A 23,048-nucleotide genomic window follows, 5' to 3' on the forward strand; every position below is an offset into this window, starting at 1 on the left:
TTCAATCAGATCATGCGTTGTTCACGCACCCTGGCCAAGTTGACATCCATCCATGAGGTCGATGGTCATCCACTGAGGTCTTCATCTTCAACATTCTTTCTGCCTTCACTAAACATTTTATGCCAACGAAAGACCTGAGCTCTTGACATAATCTCCTCTCCAAAAGCCTTCTGAATCTTATCGTAAATTGTTGTCGCATTTTCACCCAATTTAACACAGAAAGAAATGGCATACCGTTGCACAATATTATGCGGTTCCATTTCCGTGACGAGAGACACGGACACGTCTTAACTTATTACAGCACAACTCACGACTGAGCAGTTGCATCGATGTGCCACTTGGACTAGAAGCAGCTTATAGACTGAGGTCAAAGATATTGTGCCTACGCGAGCCTGCGGGGTTGCCACATCTTACAAAGAAAATGTCTCATTACTTTGTCACACCTCATATGTTCCAAAATCCTACTGCGAATCAACATCAGTGATATGGGTCTGTAAGTCAGAGGATTACTCTCATATCCTGTCTTGGCCATTTGTTTGACTTTTTGCAACTTTAACGTCGTTGGGTATGGATCTGAGCTGTCAGGATATGGATCTTTCTACAAATGAGCTGTCGTATATGATTGCTAAGTATGGAGCTGTTGTATCAGCATACCCTAAAAGGAATGTGATTGGTACACAGTCTGGACCAAAAGTCTTGCCTCGCCTTTAAGTGTTTTAAGCTACTTTGCTACACTGTAAATATCTACTGCTAAGGTACTCATGTTGGCAGTTGCTCTTGATTCAAATTTTAGAATATTTCCTTTGTCGTCTTTTATGAAAACGGTGCTTAATTACTCTGCTTTAGTGGCACTGTCGTCAATAAAATCATTATTGTTATTGCGCGGTGAGGGTATTGATTGCACCTTGCCACTGGTGTATTTTATGTACAACCAGAATCTCTTTGGGTTATCTGCCAGTTTTCGAGACGGAGTTCCATTGTGGAAACTATTTCGAGCATCTCGCATTGAAGTTTGTGCTAAACTTCAATCTTCTGTATAACTTTCAGAATTTTGGGGATTTTGTGTACTTTCAAATTTGGCATGCTTTTTTCTTTGCTACTGCAATAGTGTTCTGGGCTGTTTAGTGTACCGATATTGGTACTATTTCTTTGAATTCAAACCACATCTGCTCTTTGCGTACATAGTCAAAGTGGAAGGACTGGAGACTGTCTCTTAGGAAGGTCTCGAGCAGAATTTTTACCTGATTTTTTTTTTTTTTTTTTTAAATAGATGTATTTTGCATTTGGATGTCACGGGAGTCAGTCTGGGTACAACCACCATTATGGTCACAGATCCCTGTATCTGTCATGATGATCCTTATTTGGTCAAGCTTATTTGTTAGTAAGAGCTCAAGTATATTTTTGCAACCATTTACACTTTGAGTGGGCTTTTGAATTAGTTGTTCAAAATAGTTTACTGAGAAGGCATTCAGGCGTTTTGGGGATCTTTAATGCCTATCACCGGCTTTAAACTTGTATTGCTGCCAGCATATTGAGGGCAGCTTGAAATTACTATGAACTAAAACTGTGTCAATTATGTGAGGTGGGGTACCTATTTGAAATGAGAATCAAGTTTCTTTGAACTGTTAGGAAACTGTATCATTGGAGCCAGGGGGCTGGGGCATTGGTAAAAGGGGTCTAGTGAAGCAGGGGATACAACCCGTTGGCTTTGACCAATGACGTCAGAATTAGCCAGAGAGCATTTATTACACTGATGAAAGAGCTGACAAGACTGTTCAGAAACAAAGGAATATGAGGGACGAAAGTATAGTTGACGTATATCAAGTCAAGTAATATTTTCACGTTAAGGATATCGGGTGTTTGTATCGTATTAGTTCTGTGGAAAATGAAGGGGAAAAAATGGATGGAAATGTTGGTAGCATAGAATACCTCACATCACATATATATGGGTTGTATCTCGAACCTTATTCCAACTGTGTTGGTTAACTGCAGTATGGGATAAAAGTATAGTGTGTGTCGATTTCTTCGTTTTTGTTAGCATTAATATCCTGTTGTTCAGTTGAACTATATAGATCAACTGAAGTATGGGATACAGATTTCTTTCGCCTCCGCTACCACTAATGGTCTGTTCTTACGTAGATAGTAGTACTATCGATGGCAGAAGGAGCTATGTATATAATATTTGTATCCCATACTTCCGTTGACCTATATACATTACATTGCTAACAAAGAGTGGAAATGGCGTAAGTTACATTTGTAACCTGTACCTCAGTTGAACTACGCGAAGAGGCAATAAAACGACATATATATACAATTTGTATCCCATTCTACACTATGGGGTACAGCTTGCCCCCCCCCCCCCCCCCCCCCCCCAACCCTTGATGCTAATTGTATCGACTGAAAGTTATAGTTTTGATCACATCAGTGACAATAATATCCCATTCTTTAGTTGAGCTATATATCTGTACACAACATTTGTATCCTGCCCTCCAGTTGACATACATAGGTAAATCTTATCAATGATATGAATATAATAGAGGGAAACATTCCACGTGGGAAAAATATATCTAAAACCAAAGATGATGTGACTTACCAAACGAAAGCGCTGGCACGTCGATGGACACACAAACATACACACAAAATTCTAGCTTTCGCAACCAATGGTTGCTTCATCGGGAAAGAGGGAAGGAGAGGGAAAGATGAAAGAATGTGGGTTTTAAGGGAGAGGGTAAGGAGTCATTCCAATCCCGGGAGTGGAAAGACTTACCTTAGGGGGGGAAAAGTGACGGGTATACGCTCGCTCGCGCGCACGCACGCACACACACACACACACACACACACACACACACACACACACACACACACACCCAAGCAGACATATTAAAAGGCAAAAAGCTCTTTCCTGACGAAGCAACCGTTGGTTGTAAAAGCTAGAATTTTGTGTGTATATTTGTTTGTTTGTGTGTCTATCAACGTGCCAGCGCTTTCGTTTGGTAAGTCACATCATCTTTGTTTTTAGATATAAATCTCATCAATGTTACATATGTTGTTCTTTTCAAATAGGTGGTGTCAGTGTAAAGATCAGCTGAAGGATGGGATACAAATTTTAGTTGTCTGGCGTTTGGCCTTCAGTATTGCTCGTACAGGTCTGAAAATATCGGTCCTGATACCAGTGCTGAGAAACAAAAGAATGAAAGCTGCAAAATTTCTATTACATAGTGGAGTACACGAAAACATATGTAATGGTGTAATACAACAATTAAATACGTCAAAATAGTCAAATACAGTAAAAGAAAAAAAATGGGAAACTGAACTTACCACACGGGAACTTCTTAAAAGAACCGAAGATTGCCTAGAAAGCCATCAACAAAAATAACACACACACACACACACACACACACACACACAAAATCCTAATGTGAAATTAGCTAACATATTTCGGATGGTAAATTTGCCCAACACATTTAACGAAACATTTAAACGGGCAATATGGGGAATACTGCACCTCCACGAGCATTCGTCCAAGTGACTTTGAAGTGTGGAAATTCGGCGTTTCCCCTTCCCTACAAGAGGTTTCACAGCTGACCAGTAATCCTCTTTGCTATTTGTGCAAGCCCTTGTAGATAATGATCTGAACTCAGTATTGTGATTAACTATGAGATGCTGATAAGCCCTTTTCCCTAAATCCCTATATGAAGAAAAACCGTCTGAAATTAAAGTGGAACCCTCTGCAAAGTGATCTTCAATTAAGCTGAGCAAAACTTACTTCCTTCGATTGGGTACTACTTTAAACACTACATTGTCACACTCTTGACCTGAAACTACAGCCCCCCAGACCCATAATCCCATAAGAGGTTCCCCCCTGTTGCGACTCGTCAATTTCGACCATAACACCTGCCCCCCCCCCTCCCCCCCCGCCCCCGCACACACACACACACACACACACACACACACACACACACACACACACACACACACACACACACACACCAATCCACAACTGTACACTTATTCACCCGACTTTCATGGACACAGAGCTATACAGGATATCTCAAAACACCAACAGTGAGAGACATTAGGAAAATCACGCAAGCCGAGCTTAGATTTTTTGAATCACATCCCACGTCTAATGGACCGCCACAACCGATCTTTGTTGCAGCGCCATTCGAATAAGTTGTGAGTACGGCGACGAGATACACTTGTGAGGTGCATATGGTCGCCGCACTCACATCGGACATACTCAGCAATGAGACCACACATTTGTAAAAAAAACAAATTGTGGCCAACATTCTACGCCCATAGCCTCTCTCGAATCGTCCAGATTCATCAGAACAGATAAATCCGTACCTACAAACTAAAATGAGATACTAAAAATTGTCCTAAAATAAGAAACTAATAGTCCATATTACCTAACTATCACTAAGAATGAAATTAAGTACCGAATGAATTGCAAACAACCAATTATTTAAATAAATGCACACGAAGAATGTTTAGAGTTATATGTAGTGATCCCTTTTAACATCACATTCAGTTATTTTAATGTACAATGATAGCACTTACCGGGAATACAGAACTGTTTTATTATCTATGGCTGAAAGTGAAGACATTATCTACGAGTAATGTATGACGTCATTGGTCAAAGCCGACGGGTTGTATCCCCTGCTTCACTAGACCCGGTAAAAGGAACCAATTATTATTTTTAGCATTAACTGTTGAAATTGTGAATTCGTTGTTCCAGATGTAAGATGTTCTCTCTTTTTTGAAAGTTTGTGTTAATGTGAAAACACGCAAATTTATCAGTACTTAGGTTCCTTGTTATATAGACTGGAATGTGTGTTTTTGGGCTTCAATCCACTTGCATTGGAGTTCTTAAATTATGCCCTGTAATACCACCCCCTCCAAGGAACATGAGAGAAAAGTGTACACTGTCATATTCTGATTTCCATGGAATACCAGAGTAAGCACAGATATGACTGTAGTATTCTTTGGAGTTGTTGAAAAAAGTTGAATGTAAGTGTTGCTCAGAGTAACGTTTTGTGGGCATTTTATGTGAGTATGTTGAACTATAGTTTTCCAGCAAATCTATCAGATACACTGCACAAATAGAATATTAATCTGTTAATATTAATCTGTTCAAACATTTGAACTCTTACCAAGATTTTACTGATTGAGAATATTTCCATAATTACGAGAAAATGATATTAAGTGTACTAAGATTTGAGTGTGGAAATGATTGAATAGTGCTTGCTCACATTCAACTACCATTTGCAATAGGGAGAGTGCTTGTTCAGTGATGCTCATTTGCTTTTTGTGTGTGAGAAATTGAGTGCTCATTAACTGGTGTTAAACATTATGTGGGTGGTTGGGCTAGAAAGGTTTTTGAAATGCTGAAGGAACTTCCACAACTCCCCATTTTATGGTTTCTTATCTGCATCTGGCTGCTAATACTTGATAGATATTCAGATTCAAATGATGTGAGTAATTCTGAAATTCTAGAGGTTGTTGCACCCTAAAAACTGTTCACTGAATTTTCTCTAAATGCGGTATTGTATTATTTCCTTTCATTTATTGGTAATGATGCATCAAAAATATTAGGTGCGTAGTGTAACAATAAATTGAACTCTAAATCAAATTAAAAAGAAAACCCAGGGCACTCAGATAGTTTCTTGGAAATAGGAAAAATAAATTGTGTACCAAAATACTTGAAATTTTGCAACTGAAATTACTTCACTGTATTTCAGCATGTGTAGGGCTAGACATACAGGGTTACGATTATTGAACTACATTAAATAAAATTGTCAAAACTTCTGAACGGTTTGTTAGGACGTTCAAACTGCACGGTTGGCCACAGGGCATAACGGGAATTAGTATGCAGACACGCACGAGCCTTTGTCCATTTGCACGGGAAAATGTCTTGGTACAGTGTGCCTGAGCGTATAGCACTTGTAAAGGCCAATTATACGAGCAATAACAGCCCAATGTGGTTCAAAGTAAGTTTGCGACCAAGTTCGAGCTGCAGACAACTGATCCAAGTGTGCTAGTAATCAAGAATTTGTTTTGTAATTTTGTGAGAACAGGTAGTGTTTGTGATGACAGTGTTGCCAATGTTGGTCATCCCAAACAGGGTGAAACCGCCTGAAAACATTGAGAAGACACACGCTGCATTTCAAACCATCCCCAGAAAATGTCAGATGAGCTGCACAGCAGGGAGACAGTGTGACAAAATTTAAAACCATCAGCTGTGAAAGCCCGGGGCACGGAACAGCGGTTTTGTTTCGCCAACACTGTTGTTCACAGAACAGACAAACAGAACTTCGATGTGAATATGGTTTGGTCTTGTGACGAAGCCCACTTTCATTTGGATGGGTTTGTCAGTAAGCAAAATGTGCCCATTTGGGGAACTGAGAATCCACATTTTGTGACCAAGAAATATCTTCACCCTTATCAGGTGACAGTGTGGTGTGCAATATCCAGTCACAGAACAATCTGTGCAGTATTCTTTGATGGCACGGTGACTACCGAATGGAACGTGAAGATTTTGGAAGACATTTCATCCCCGTTATCCAAAGTGACCTTGATTTTGACAAGAGGTGGTTTATGCAAGATGGAGCTCGACCTTTCAGGAGTGTGTTTGATGTCGTGGAGTAATACTTTGGGGGACCGCATTCTGCCTCTGGGGTAGCCAGAGGAGACTGGCATGGGCCTCGATTGGCCACCGTATTCTGCAGATCTGAACGCATGTGACTCCTTTTTGTGGGGGCTATATTAAAGACGAGGTGTACAGTAATAACCCCAAAACAATTGTTAAGCTGAAAACAGCCATTCAGTAGGTCATGGGCAGCATCGATGTTCAGACACTACAGTGGATTGTGCAAGATTTCACTATTCATCTGCACCACGTCATCGCCAATGATAGCACGCATATCGAGCGTGTCGTAACCTAAACTCAAATATCTATAGTGATGTTTACACGTTAAATAAAGTGTGTGCACGCCGTAGTTTGTAACTAATTTACGTACGTTTTTTTCCCTTATAGGTCAATAATTCTCACCTCGTATGAGGAACAATACATTTTAAAATTCTTGCTTTACAGGGAAATATCCAGAATAAATCAGCAGCTTTACCAATTGTGTATAATGGTCTCCACTATGGCTGCAGTGCTTTTTTTACGATACTTGATTCGTTTTCTTTCACAAAAAGTTGAAAAGCTTTTCTTATTCAAATCTTTTAAGAGCTGAAATCACAAGTGAAACATTGATGACTGGTTTCAGCTGATGATACAGCGATCTTAAAAATCCGCATTGAAGTATTGTATTTTGCACGCTAAACAGTTTCACCAGTTAGTTGAAACCCAAACTTTATATACAGGAATGCTAGCGGTCCAGTAGCGTGTTGCCCCATTCTGAATTGTGAGCAGAATCTGATACTGTATCTGTATATAATGTTTTGGTGGACAAGTTACTGGTGTTACTATTTAGTGTGCAAAATATATCATTGTGGACTTGTATGATGGGTCTTATATACCTAATGTTTAATCTCAATGGTATTTGCCATTATTTTACTGAGATCTGGTTTTCACCTGAGTGTCCACTGAGAAGCTGATGGTTTCCTGGCCTCATTTTATGAGCAGGCACTGTACGTGTTTTTTTGTTTTTGTTTTTGTTTTTTTATAATCAATCTGAAGATGACTGTATAATCAGCTGAAACTAGTCATAACTTAATGTCTTAATTACAATCTTGGTTGTTACATGATTTTATTAATTTTATAACTTTTTATAAATGATTAGATTGTCTCCACCCTGTCAGGAACTGGACCTGACAAGTTTGCTTTCAGATTAATGATAACGTTTGATTCTACCAACTTTGCACTTTCCACCATTTTAGAAAAAGAAACCTTATCAGAAATAATTAATTTTGGAGAGATCATCAGTGTGTGACTCCAATTCTTGGCTCTGAGCAACATCATCATGTATGACATCAAGAGTTCATGATATTAAATGATTTGGCAGACAATGAATGTTACCTACGGTTGCCTCAGTAATTCGTGTAAATTATGATTCTAGCCTAGTTTATTTCACATATGTGTGTTTTCTTTCCTTTTAGTGATATATTCATTTCTTTTAATTTGTGTGCTACATATATATTTAATGCTCAAATGTTGTGGCAAGGTGTGAGGTTTCTTGAGTCTTGTATGAATTGGTCCAGAAATTAGGATTTATCAGTGATTACTACAAATGCCACATACGTGGGAATAACGTGAAACTGGGGAAGGCCCCTCTTTTGAGATAATCATGTGGCATTGCCAAAGTGATAATTTGTGATGATCCATCAGCTGTTGACTGTAATTTCAAAGATAGAGGCTGACTTTCATCATCATCATCATAATGTTTACTTACTCCTTTTTTTTATTATGAGTCATCTGTCCGTTACGTTGTGTAGTTGCTGTTGATCGCTTTTTGTTTTACAGACAGGTTTCTGCAGAATTTATCAAGCGTAGGTGCTTGTAGTGGGGGGGGGGGGGGGGGGGGGGGGGTCTGGTTGAACTACGTAGCTCAATTTTGGTTGTTGTTTCCATGGTTGTTTTCCTGAATTTTCATTAGGTAGGTGTTGTGATTTATTTTAGAATTTATTTTGACTACTTGAGCTATAGAGCTCAATTCTAGTTGTTTGTTCCATGCTTCATTACTTTTTTTAGCTTATCTTGTTCCTGTCTCTGTTTAGATTCCCATAGTGTACTATTACTGTGATTGTTAGGTTCATTACGCTGCATGTTATTTTCTTCCCATGCAGAACCCCATTTTACTGTAATTTTAGTTTCTATATTTATTATTAAGAATTCCCCATGATCTATAATTCGTGAATACATTTTGGCCCCATTGGAAATGTTTGAGCATTGTTGCCATTATGGAATCTTTCGTGTGTTGCATCTTAGAGTTTGGTATGATGTCACTGGTCGAAGCTAAGTGGAACTGTGTGCTAGAATTTATCCAAGACACTCAAAATTTTGCAAATTAAATTACTATATTTCAGTATGTACAGGACTAGACATATTTGCAATGATACATTTTTACATTCTTACAATACAGGGAAGTTTCCAGAAAAATGCTGCTTTTTTTCTGATACTTCATTTGTTTTCTTTCAGATTAACAGTAATGCTACCCTATACGGGTTTCACACTTCTCACCATTTTAGAAAACGAAATTTCACCAAAAATAATGTGTGTTGGAGAGATATTTAATGCAGTTTTTCATTGAAATTGCATTAAAAAAAAAAAAATAAAATAAGCAAGTGTAAATACGAAATCCAGCAAATACAGTATGTTAGCTCCACAGGCATGTTGCACAAACATAGAAACACCAAAAAAACATTAAGCATGATTTATGAATAAAACAGGAATGGTTGATGCCTCAAAGTAATATATAAACTATATAGTAACAAGAAAAGTAGGCTTTAACCATCCTTTAATTGTGAAGAAAAGGAATGTGCTTGTTTCCCCGAAAGGCACAGAATTGTAGTTGCTAGTTGTGCTTGTAACATTCTTAGAAAGAATTATTGCATCACAGCCCCACTGGGAGTGTAAAGTTTACCTGCCTCAATGAAAAAGTGATGTAATCTCTCTTTTGAGTGATAGCTTAATGGAACGTGTACTAAGCTAGATGACCCATGAAATGCTCAGTGGAATGGCACTTTGGACATCTCACCACATTCTGTGTGTGAATGATTGGAACGAACTGGTGAATCTACTGTGTTGACCCTGTGGTTCACTCTTAACAAGGAAACCTCACCAACTTGATCTCATATGTTAAGAAGAAAAAAACTCACATCCAAGACATCAGCCACAGAAATCATCCCACATAAAAATATGGGCCACAATTCTCATAGTAAGAAATTACGATGTTCTAAATGTTCAGCTTTTAATCGAGCATGCTCACCAGCTGTCACTCGCTTCGCTCCGCTGCAGCTATTTAATGTGAAAAGTACTAACAAAGGAAGTCTCTCGGCTTGAACAGAAATTCAGTATTTCAGATATATTTAGAACTGTACACACCACTTTGATTAGAATGGTGAAAGCATTCAGTTGTTTTACTCTTAGTTTGCCCTCTATCACATTTTGAAAATATACATAAGGGGTCTCAACAAAATGCACGGATCAATGTGCAGAATCACAATAGGTATGTTTGGCAACAGCGGTATCTGAACTAACATCAGAACCACGGCTTGAGCTGCAGAACCACATTCTTGAATTCAGCAACATGTGTGCATGTGTGGGAGTTTTGCACCCCACTGCTTGCCAGGAATATTGAAGCATTGACTGATAAACTGGAGATGTTTACAAACAATACGAGGTCTGTTCAAAAAATTCTGGAACTTTGTTCCTCAAAATTTTTGTGTGCTTACCTTTTACTTATTGTGTGTGGTCTCCTTCAAAATACTCTCTTCAATTGATACACTACTACCAACACTGTTTCCACTGCTTCCACTTCTAGAAGCAGTCTTTGTACGCCTCTTGCCAGATTGCGGGAAGTGCTGTCTGTGAATTTTCTTTTATGCCAATTTTCTTTTATGCCATTTGTTGTTGCAGATCTTAATACTTTCAACGGGGGTTTCAACTTTGGAAATAAAAGGTCTGCTGGGGCCAGGTCAGGAGAGTGCAGCAGATGAGACAGCACAGTGATTTAATTTTTTGTGCAATAGTCATGCACCAATAGGGATGAATGTGCAGTTGTGTTACCGTGATGCAAGAGCCATGAATTGTCTCGCCACATTTCAAGTTGTTTCCTTGTCACATTTTCTCACGGACATTGCAACACGTCCCAGTAGTAACATTAACAGCTTGTCCTTGTGGCATGAATTCATAATGAACTAATCGTTCAGTCAGTGAAAACTGTCAGCATGGTGTTGACATTTGACCTGACCTGACAAGCTTTTGTTGGTCTTGAAGAACCTTTCCTGACCCATTGTGGAGATTGAACCTTGATCTCAAACATCATAACCATAGACCCATGTCTCATCACGAGTTAAGATTCTCTTAGGAACATCTCATTCTCATGTGCACAATCCAAAAGCTTTTCACAAATTGTGACAGTGAGAGACAAAGGTCTTTCTGGTCTCAGATCATGCCGTGGGACCAACTTCACGGCAGCATGATGCATTCCAAGATACTGTCAGATTTTTCATGACATGATGCAACAGAAATGTTACATTTTGCTGCAGTCTCTAGGAGAGTCAGTCGTCGATTGGCACACACTATTTTGTTGACATTGCTGACAAGTGTGTTGTCGGTAGATACCAAAGGCTTCCTGAATGAGGGTTATGTTTAACTTCCGTCCAACCATTTTCAAACTACAGAATCTGTTATCTGTCGTGCATATACATTAACTTGGATTTCACAATATTCAAAATGTTGCAAACATTAATGGTTTCGTTTATTGTTACTGTATATGTATAAAAATATTGAAACACACATACTAAACGTGTCAGCTACTTGCTGAGGTAACTGATTGACTGGCATGTTAAACCCCATCCCACCTCCTAAGATTGCAAGTGCTGTTGTGTACATACTGAGAGAGATGGAACAGTGTACAAATGTTTAAATAGAAATTCCTGTTGAAGCAAAGAGATGTCCCTTGTACGTATTGTACAGTCGAGTAAGAGGTATGTGAAATACTCTTTTGACACTGATAGAATGCCATGTTCGTTGCGCTAAAGTGTGTGGTTTCTAACTTGTACCTGGTGCCAATGAGCTCTTCACTTCAAAAATTTTCATGTTGCGATTCAGAAATGCAGTACAAAGGAATGAAAGCAATGAGAGTGTCATTAAAAAAGTAGCATAGTGCTGTTTGATTATTGGCATTGCTGATTTGTGATATTTTCTTTTTTTTTCGGTTGGCACTTTTAAATTGAAGTACATTTGCAACGGATGCACATGAGTGGCAGGATCAAATTGTCAACAAAAATTAACTTCATTTCACAATAATTCTTCAGTTGCTTAGGTTTATTAATTTTGATTTTGAGGCATATATAGCGCAAAAAGGTGGGAATTTAAGGAGATGTGACTTGGATAAACTGACAGAAACAGAGGTTGTAGAGAGTTTCAGGGAGAGCATTAGGGAATGATTGAAAAGAATAGAGGAAAGAAATACAGAAGAAAAAGAATGGGTAGCTTTGAGAGATGAATTAATGAAGGCAGCAAAGGACCAAGTAGGTAAAAAGACGAGGGCTAATAGAAATCCTTGCGTAACAGAAGAGATATTGAATTTAATTGATGAAAGGAGATAATATAAAAATGCAGTAAATTAAGCAGGCAAAAAGGAATACAAATGTCTCAAAAATGAGATAGACAGGAAGTGCAAAATGGCTAAGCAGGGATGGCTAGAGGACAAATGTAAGGATGTAGAGGCGTATATCACTAGGGGTAAGATAGATACTGCCTATAGGAAAATTAAAGAGACCTTTGGAGAAAAGAGAGCGACTTGTATCAATATCAAGAGCTCAGATGGAACCCCGGTCCTAAGCAAAGAAGGGAAAGCAGAACGGTGGGAGCAGTATGTAGAGGGTCTATACAAGGACGATGTTCTTGAGGACAATATTATGGAAATGGAAGAGGGTGTAGATGAAGATGAAATGGGAGCTACAATACTGCGTGAAGAGTTTGACAGAGTACTGAAAGACCTAAGTCGAAACAAGGCCCCGGGAGTAGACAACATTCCATTACAACTACTGACAACCTTTGGAGGGCCAGTCCTGACAAAACTCTACCATCTGGTGAGAAAGATGTATGAGACAGGTGAAGTACCCCTTCAAGAAGAATGTAATAATTCCAACCCCAAAGGAAACTGGTGGAGGCGAGGAAAGCGATTCTGAAGAAGAAAAATATGTTAACATAGAGTATAGATGTAAGTATCAGGAAGTTGTTTCTGAAGGTATTTGTATGGAGTGTAGCCATGTATGGAAGTGAAGCATGGATGGTAAATAGTTTAGACGGGAAGAGAGTAGAGGCTTTCGAAATGAGGCGCTACAGAAGAATGCTGAAGATTAGATGGGTAGTTCACGTAACTAATGAGGAAGTATTGAATAGGATTGGGGAGAAGAGAAGTTTGTGGCACAACGTGACTATAAGAAGGGATCGGTTGGTAAGACATGTTCTGAGGCATCAAGGGATCACCAATTTAGTATTGGAGGGCAGTGTGGAGGGTAAAAATCGTAGAGGGAGACCAAGAGATGAATACACTAAGCAGATTCAGAAGGATGTAGGTTGCAGTAGGTACTGGGAGGTGAAGAAGCTTGCACAGGATAGAGTAGCATGGAGATCTGCATCAAACCAGTCTCAGGACTGAAGATGACGACCACAACAACAACAACAACATATATAGCTGCAAAATTTCAGAACGATAAGGTTGTTAAATTAATATTGAACGTATACACTGAGAAACCGGGCACGTGACATGGTAAGAGTAGTATACGAGCAGAGCAGAGATTAACAGGAAATCCTTCTAGCGACAATAAGTGAAGCAAAAGTGGAAATCCACCGATTTGAGTGACTTTGACAAAAGAAAGGTTGTTGTGGCCCAGTACCTGGCTGCGAACATCTCAGAAATTGTGAAGCTGGTCGGCTGTTTGTGTACTATAGTTCTGAGCATCTATGGAAAATGGTTAAAGAACGCTGAAACCACAGGTGAGTGACAAGAAGTTTGATTCCCGTACCTCATCACAGAACATAGCGATCGGAGACTTTCCTTCTGTATAATGCAGGGTAAGCAGTGGTCTGTGGCAGATCTCATGTCACAGTACAGTGCCGGTGCAGCACAAGTGTTTCAGAGCACACCGTACGGCGCACAGTGTCGAACGTGTTTCGCAGCAGAGGACCCTTACGTGTTCCCGTGTTGAACCGGGATCGTCACCAGTTACAATTACGTCAGGCACGGGGGTCGTCGAGGTTGGATCGCAGATCGTCGGAATCGTGTCACCTGGTCCGACGAGTCCCATTTATTGTTACACTGGGTCGACGCTCGTGTCGGGATCCGCCGTCATCTGGGTGAACGGCTGCTAGAAACGTGCAGTGTGTCACGTATGCAGGATGGTGGGAGCAGTATTATGTTATGAGGGACACTCACCCGCTCTTCCCTGCAACCTGAGTTAGTAATCGAAGACACCGTGACAGCTGTGGACTGTTTGAACATAATTGAGGGCCACCCGTAACCCCTCGTTCTCGATGTCTTTCCCGACGGGGGTGGCATGTTCCAGCAGGATAACAGTCCCTTTCACGTGGCCAGAATTATGCTAGAGAGGTTTGAGAAGCGTAATAATTAACTCGGGTTGCTGTCTCGGCCATGAAATTCGGTGTACCCGAATCAGACGAAATCCGAGAGGGACGCTGTCGGGCACCAGCTCTGTGCCCACAAACTGACTGCTCGTAAATTACGGAAAGTGTGTAACTGGTACGAGAGCATCTGAAGCCACAAACCTCTGGAAACCTATTAACTACTTGTCGAATCTGTAACGTGCAGAATCACTGCGGGATTGCGTTTCAGAAGTGGACAGATGTGCTTTTTAAGTAGGTGGTCACAATGTTTTGGCTCATGAGTACACGTATTTGAGGTTGACATATTATGTACTTACTATTTTTTGTATAGAATAATGTATTTTCAAACAAGATTTCAAAACACGTCGGGCAGATGTGTCCACCTCCCCTCTATTCTTCTGGCGCTCTCTACGTTCTGCGAAGAGGAGGGCTCCAGTTACCACTTTGGTGCTCAGTAGGCTACTTCGTGGTTAGGCATTAGGTGGCTGCAGTGGTTTGGAATGAACGACAGACAGCTTCCTGACAGATTAAAACTGTGTGCCGGACCGAGACTCGAACTCGGGACCTTTCCCTTTTGCGGGCAAGTGCTCTACCGTCTGAGCTACCCGAGCACGACTCACGCCCCGTCCTCACAGCTTTACTTCTGCCAGTACCTCGTCTCCTACCTTCCAAACTTTACAGAATCTCTCCTGCTTTTGTCCACATGAAAAAAACATGATGTTTCGCAGGATTTGTCCAAAAGGTTGCAAGTGTTCATTCTTTTTCATATGCCTGCAAACAACTCAGTGTTACTACTATTTGGCGAGTGGTGTCCTTTGTTCCTAAATTGTTACATTCTACCAGAACTTTCCTCCATATCACGACAGTATAATTTTGATGAAAACTAAAGTGCAATTCTATCAGGTTTAACTCCATTGGGAAGTAGTTGTGCTCAGTGACTACATTTATTTATAGTAGTAAAGGGTACAGCAATTAGTCACAAATAATATTTACTGCAAATATGCGTCAGTCAGTCACAAACAACATTATTTGCATATGTGCAATGAACATTATTTGCATATGTGCAATGAACATTATTTGCAACTGATTGCTGTGCCCATTGCTACTTAAAGTGCAATTGTTCAAAATTGAAGTTTTATGTTGTCTGTAGTTTAACCCTTAAAGTAGCTCTGGTAAATATATACAGGGTGGCATATTTTCTCTTGTGTTTCAGCAGATATATGCAGTTTCCTTTCCAAATTGTGTAACTGGAGTCGGATAGAGCTCCTCGTCTCTCTTATGAGACACCCACTGTCAACAAAGCATAAGTTTTTTTCCCATTACAAACAAAATGAAGTGGAATTTTTTGTGCTTATTTGATAGTGTGGTTCCGGGTTAGTCTAGTCTGACATTCCTTTTAGCGAGGAACAGTAAAATGTAAAGAATAACTAGTACTCCTGCAGCGACAGTACTGCCCTGTCCTGCACTGACTACTAGCACTAAGCACCCGGCACTACTGAGTCACTTACTTTCGTGTTTTACTGGTTATACATATTGACAAAATGAATATTTGACTAGACTAAATTTGGAGCGCTCTGTTGAATGGGGATGTAAAATTCTGATTTAAATAATTTTGTTTGTTAAGGGTAACAAACCAATACTTTTTGTTGTCACTGGGCATCGCGTGAAAGACGGTGAGCAGTAACTGTTGGGTTGACTCTAGCTATGCAGTGCAAAAAAGAAGTTGCAAGTATCTACCAAAACACCAGAGAAAAAGCGTGTGATGATTCCTACGAGGTGTATCCAGTATACCACTGGCAAACAATTCGAATTACCGTGTATAATTGCTTTGTTCCTAATTCACCGGTGTGAATATTTACCGCCTCATACTTCGTGGTAGACTCTGGAGTAGGTAATAAATTGAACAGGTTAAATCACCATCCTGTCTGTTGTGCAGTTTCCAGGTTTTGTTTCCTCATGAGCTGTTCAGATTCTGTGGTCTTAACAGATGTAATTATGAGGAAAATAGCTGAAAACAAAATATCATTGCAGATTGGTACGTTAACAAACAGTTACTAGATGATGATCGGAGTGGTCTGGAAGTGTGAGAAGTTACTGTGAATCGTGGAAATATTAGGTGCTACCCAAAAGCTCACAGAATGTACATATAGCTTCTCAAGTCCAGCTGGTACGACGAAACGCCATCAGGCTCTATCCCGAACGTGCTTTGTGAGTCGGTGTCTCGATCAGGTTTGTGCTAAGTGGTGGTGTTTAGTTTTTATGGAGTTTCCATTGCCGTGTGTTGCACGTCTTGCGAAATTGACAATTGTGGGGGTCTGGGAGCGAGGTGTGTGCATTAACTTTTGTTTTGTCCGACGAACTGCAATGTGACGGATTGCCACAAAGTTTGCGCGACGGATTGTCAGTGATGAGCAGAAACGGCATTGTGTGCAAGTTTCCAGAGAACTTCAGGAAAGGCTTGAAACTGAACCAGACTTTCTTTCGACAGATATTAATCGTGATGGAAGCTGGGTTTGAGTACAATCCCAAAACCGAGCAGCAATCGTGAAGATGGAAGAGACGTTTGTCAATCCGTCTCGAGAAAGCTCGGCAAATGAAGAGTGATGTGAAAAGTGCTCATCTGTTTGACACAGAACCTCGAGTTAATACACTTCTCAGTCTGTCACTGTAGTGTTCTCCCGCAATGTCCTTATGCAGTTGAAGGAGAGCAGAAAACACCTGGAAAAGTGGAACAAAGGCAACAGGTTCCTCCATTGTGACAGTCTGAAGTTATAATCTGTGTCAGTCACCTCTCCTGCACAAGTGACTTTCGTTTAATTCTCCAGAATGAAAGTAAAGTTAAAAGTTTAAAGATTTGACACAATTGAGGAGACTAACATAATCACAAGTGGCACTAAACTGTATCGTGAAAAATGCATTTCAGGGAACTTTCAGTTCATGGAAAAACTGCTGGAAATGATGTATTTACTTGCAAGGGAACTTCTTTGGTGGTGGTGGTGGTGGTGGTGGTGGTGGATATTTTAAATGATAGGTTCCAATGACACTATATAACAGTTTCCGATAAGTGTAATGTTTCTGGCAACTTCACTAATTTCTTGTATTGTGTGTAAGTGATGAGAAATTGTGCTTACACCTTACAAAATTAGTATTTTAGTGATGCGGATATATAATTGCATGCTACGGACATAATTTCAGGCATCCAAAAGGCAGCCCGGAGCATCGGGGCGGCTTCACCGCACAGTGACTGGCGAGTGGGTGTGGTCTTCAGAGGACGAGGAGGGCGACTCGTCAGACGAAGACGTGAGTTCTGTTTTTTGTTACTCTCCCTCCTGCTTCACCTCGAGGCATGTTCTTTCCAACAGCACATTAACTCAAACCAGTTCTGTTTAATCTCGTTGTATGGTTGTCACTATGCACCTACAGAGTTCATAGTTTCTTTTTATTTTCCTACTTCTTCCTTTATTTTCCTACCTGTGCTGTTTACACAAATAGACTTCAGCAAAAAACAAACAATAGAAAATCCTGGATGGATTGTAGAAAGGGTAGATTGCTAGTCACCGTATAGTGGAGCAGTTGAGTTAGGGGCAGGCACAACAAAAAGATTGCTAAACAAACATTTGGCTGAAAGACCTTCTGAAATAGACAGTGCAGAATAAATCCTTTTGTCCGTAAACTTACATGTTTAGCAGTATTTTTGCCGTGCCTGTCTGCGATTCGGCATCTCCATTATACAGTGGGTAGCGATCTATCCTTTCTGTAATATTTACTAAAAGTAAGTAATTTGTTACCCTTGGATTCAGTACAGCATATTTAAACTGTGTGTGTTCAGTATTCTGACCTAAGGTTAACTCTCAGCTTGACTTGGATCTAACTAACATCATAGGTGCCAACAGTGACAGTGTAATGTACATTTTAAATTTTAAGAGTGGGGAATTTACGAGTAGCACACTAACTACTGACATGAAGAAAGACAGGGATTTTTGCTCTTAGCACACTGAGACAGCTATGTTAGCAATTGTTTCACATTTCTGTATCTAATTTACCTCTTATACTTTCTGATGTCTGGAGTGACATGTGATCTACTCGAGGATCTTACTAAAATATGGTGTAATTTTCCGCTTTTACTGCATTAATTTTCTTTGTTCACAACTAGTTCCATCCTTCTAGACCATTATATTATATTATATAATATTATATTATTATTTCATTTTTTACTATCCCTCCCCCCTTCCGCCCGCTCCCCCCTCTTCGCAAATTGGTTCTCTGATTAACTGCTCGAGGTAATTTTTGGATAACACCCACACCAACTCGATACTAGCTGTTTTTGCATCTTCCAAAAAGTGGTCTATCAACCAAAGCACTCACAAAGTTCCAATTTTGGTCTCGGGGTCACAGCTTCATGCTTTTTTTAGCATTCAGAAAGCTTTTTCTGAGTGAATCACAGAGAAGAGTGTCAACCTATTTTGCAAAATAAAGGCACAGAAATTTGTTACAGATATATTTGGTCATCAGTGAGTTCTGAAAGAACTACTAGAGCTTCGTTTTCAGCTGGAACAATAACTTGACCCTGCTCCAAAACTCCACTTCCCTTCGAATTTCTATAGTGTACCACACATTGAAATGTTAATATAGGGCACTTAAAACTAAGTTAATGTAAGCACATTCCAACTTGGAATATCAACTATGTAAGGAAAATATTATGAAAATGAAAGTTGCTACTCACCATATTGGGGACTGGGTTCGATTCCCTGGGGGGGGGGGGGGGGGGGGGGTCAGGGATTTTCACCTGCCTCGAGATGACTGGGTGTTTCTGTTGTCCTCGTCATTTCATCATCATCATCATCATCCAGCACAGTGACGAAATTGGGCTGAGCAAAGGTTGGGAAATTGTACAGGTGCTGTGATAACCTCGCAGTTGAGTGCCCCAAAAACCAATCATCATCTCACCATATAGGGGAGTTGCTGAGTCGCAGATAGGCACAACAAAGTGACTGTCACAAATAAACAAAGCTTTCGGCCATCAATGCATTCGTCAACAATAGACGTGTAGAACACACACACACACACACACACACACACACACACACACACACACACACACGAGACTGCCAGTTCCACAACTCCAGTGGCTCAGACAATGCCACTAGTTATGTAAATAGTGAGGAAGAATCAACACTTCCTTGAACTTTGAAGGTACAGCAGACACCATAGTACATACACTTCTAAATACACTGAAGGGAAAAAAGTTAGTACACCCTTTTTACGTATCCAAATTGTTCAAAATTCATTGTTCCAACAGTGCATATGGGTACATGAAATGACCACCTCTACAAATCTGTAGCACATATGGCTCTGAGATACCAGATACTGACGTACACTGAAACACCATATTAGTATGTGGCGTAGCCCCCACAGGCAGCAATGCAGGTGCCGACTCTGGCAACCAGTCGATCATACAGATGACGAATAGTGTTCTGAGGTACATTATGCTACACCAGCTCGACCTGTTCATGTAGTTCTGTGAGAGTTGTCGGTTGACGAGTTGCACGAGACTTCTTGTGCCGTCGTATCCTACATGTGCTCAATTGAAGGCAAGTCTGGAGATTGTGCTGGCGAGAGAAGTTGCTCCGGTTGTAGTTGCTCCGGTTGTAGTTGCCCGGGGGGGGGGAGTTGCTTATCACAGCACAGACTGTGTACGGCCTGGGATGGGGCCACTGTGTCTTGGACAAATGCACTCTACCAGAAAGAAAGTGTTCACTGGGTCTAGGTCATACGCACAAACGACTGTCACTTGCGTGCGGGCAGAATCTGCTTTCGTTGTTGAAGACCACGACGTGCCATTCCCTCTTCCAAGTGATCCTCTGACAGCACCAGTCGATCTGTGCACGTCGAAGGTGTGGGTGGATGGAAGACGGGCTAAAGGTGTGCGTGTCCGCGGTCTCACTGCTAATAACCGGTTTGCAACAGTTCCTGTTGATGGGTCTGGACTAACGAGGTCCCTTATCAGTGCTGTGGTAGCTGTCACAGCTGCCCTTGTTGCCCAAGTGATGCAGCACATACAACTTACTTGGCAATTATCTGAGAGGAGCGTTCCACCACTTGGAAGACCACAATTTCATCCCTTTCAAACTGGCTCGGTTGGCTGTAGGAAGCACGTGTGCATCTCTGTCCTGGTTGCCTGCTTTTTTCACTCATTTGCATCCCACTGAGGCTTCTGGCTGTGAGCATCCCTTATTTAAGGGTAGACACAGGTGGTGCTGTGTAAGCTGTGCCACAATGCTATCTTTCAGCATATGATGTTGACACCATTATCACTCTCCCCTAGGCAGCACATACCATCATTGGGTCAGAGTTGGCTGTATCGATCCAGGTGTCCTAAATTTTTTCCCCAGCATCATATTTCAGTAACTTCATTGATATTTGTACACACACATGGCAATTAAAAACTGCTAGAGAAGTTACAGTATGTTATTGTGGTCTCCGAATACTAGAATGATGAAGCTCTCCATCTTGTGCAAGCCTCTCCCATCTCAGTAGCAGCTCACATTCACTGGAGCATGCTTACTGTAGTGAAGTCTCGGTTAACCACCTCTCCCCCTACCGTCCCTCCCCCTCCCCTCACTTTCCACCATTGCTAAATTAACTATTCCATGATGATTCAAGATGTCTCACATTAACTAATCCCTTTTTTAGTCTAGTTATGCCACAAACCTTTTTTTCTTTAATTCAGTACCTTCTCATTTATTATTTGATCGAATCATTATAGCACTATACTTCAAAAGCTTCTGTTATCTTCATATCTAAACTCAGTTTCAATTCTGTACAGATCTACACTCTTGACAAACTCCTCCAGAAAAGACTTCCCAGCATGTAAAGTGTGTGTTTCAGAAACGCTTTCTCCACTTTTACCAATCTGCATTTTATATCCTCTCTACTTTGGCCACCATCATTTATTGCGCTGCCTAAATACAGATACGCATCTATCACTTTTTCTCTCACTTCCTAACCTTATTCTCTCAGCTTTGGCTGATTTGACTACATTCCATTGCGTTTGTTTTACTTTTGTTTGTTTTACTTTTGTTGATGTTCATCTTATCTCTTGTTGAGATACTGTCCATTCCGTTCATATGTTCTTCCAAGTCCTTTACTGTCTGACAGAATTGTAATGTCTTGGAACTTTAATTCCCTTTCCAAATTTGTCTTCAGTTTCTTTCGTAGCTTACTCCGTGTGTTCATAATGAACATCGGGGATAAGCTACAATCCCGTCACACTGCCATCTCAACCACCACTTCCCTTTCGTGTTCTTCAACTTTTATAATTACAGTCTGCTTTTTTCACAAATTGTAAATAATCTGTATTGTACTCCTGCTACCTTCAGAATTTGAGAGAGAGAGAGAGAGAGAGAGAGAGAGAGAGAGAGAGAGAGAGTGAGAGAGAGAGTGTAGTCCACTCAACATTGTCAAAAGCTTTCTCTGAATTGACAGATGCTATAAACATAGTTCCGCCTTGTCACTCTTCAAGCTTTCCCGGCATATGTGTTGTAAATAGTCTTCATGGGTTTGCTGCCGGATCACGTTGTGCAAATTCCACAATATTTCTTCAGAGCAACTGTCAAACATTGTCATGTGGTTTCGCCTTTCTTCAACTTATTTTCTAGGATAAGTCTTAGGGCCAGTATTGCTTCACATGCTTCTACATATCTCCAGAACTTGAACTGATGTTTCATAATATAAGATTTTTATTCTCCTTTGCATAATTTTTTGTATTCACAGCTGTCAGCACATACCCTCTGTGAAATTGGAATTTTTGCATTCTTATTACAGGGTGTGTAGAGACTCCTTGTACTTCTTAGAAACACTTCAATTGTCAAAGTTCTAAATAGTGCTCAAAATTTTGTACGCAAAGAACTTGTTAGAAACTCCTTATATTATCGTGATGTGAAAAGTGTGTGACTTCAAATGCATATTACCACCATGAAAATAATTTCAACATATTGTGATCTCAAAGTGAAGAGCAATGCTCTTAGCATGTCATTCAGCTCGAGCACAGTATGGTTTGGGTCACCTTCATAACTACACCTAGTCTTCTACAGTCAGAAGAGGAAGGTGGTTAATCAAGAGACTCCCTTTCCTCCGCCACCCTCTCTTGCAAAGCTCCAAAAAGTGGGTCATGACGGTATTGCCAGATTGCAGTTAATTACCTGGAATTCGGATGTTTCGGGGTTTCGGGGCTTTACATAAGTTACTTAATACGACACGAGATGGCACTAGGTAATTCTAAACTTGTAAAATGAAAATGATGCATGTGAAAAGGTTCAAGTGATTGATGTTTTAAACTAACAAATTTGGAAATTGTCACCAATTTTTCGTCTATGAAGTGCTTTTGTTTTCCTTTGCACAATTTACTAACAAATTCGATGTGCACATGACAAAGAGCAAGAGTGTTTAGGGTTTATTTGGTCAGCATATATGACCATTTATCATGTTCAAATACCATTGTTTGCCATTCTGTATTTAGGCTTAGCAACCAATAAGCAATATTGTGAATACCTTGCAGTTTTAGCAATAACTGTTAGATTCTAATAGAATAAAATTTGCTTGAAATCTTTCTTCCCCAAATTACTGTGCGCGCTTGTGCTGTGAATATGAAATAATACATGGTGGATACTCCTTAGATTTTTTTGTCAACTCTGTACATACCTGATTCTAAAGTCTGAGGATATTTTGCCTATGTTGTATATCTTGT

At 40.3% G+C, this 23,048-nt stretch overlaps 1 protein-coding gene across 5 annotated transcripts in view; it reads left to right on the top strand.

Moving 5' to 3' along the window:
• Nucleotides 1–23,048, top strand: part of LOC124553653 (serine/threonine-protein kinase OSR1) — a 549,990-nt gene that overhangs the window by 507,535 nt on the left and 19,407 nt on the right. For all 5 annotated transcript variants that reach the window (XM_047127534.1, XM_047127532.1, XM_047127536.1 and 2 more), the window contains one exon: nucleotides 17,498–17,602. In XM_047127534.1, the coding sequence (XP_046983490.1) occupies nucleotides 17,498–17,602 (105 nt within the window). The remainder of the gene's footprint in view (nucleotides 1–17,497; nucleotides 17,603–23,048) is intronic.

Source organism: Schistocerca americana, chromosome 11 (genome assembly GCF_021461395.2).
Source record: "Schistocerca americana isolate TAMUIC-IGC-003095 chromosome 11, iqSchAmer2.1, whole genome shotgun sequence".
Classification (NCBI taxonomy): domain Eukaryota; kingdom Metazoa; phylum Arthropoda; class Insecta; order Orthoptera; family Acrididae; genus Schistocerca; species Schistocerca americana.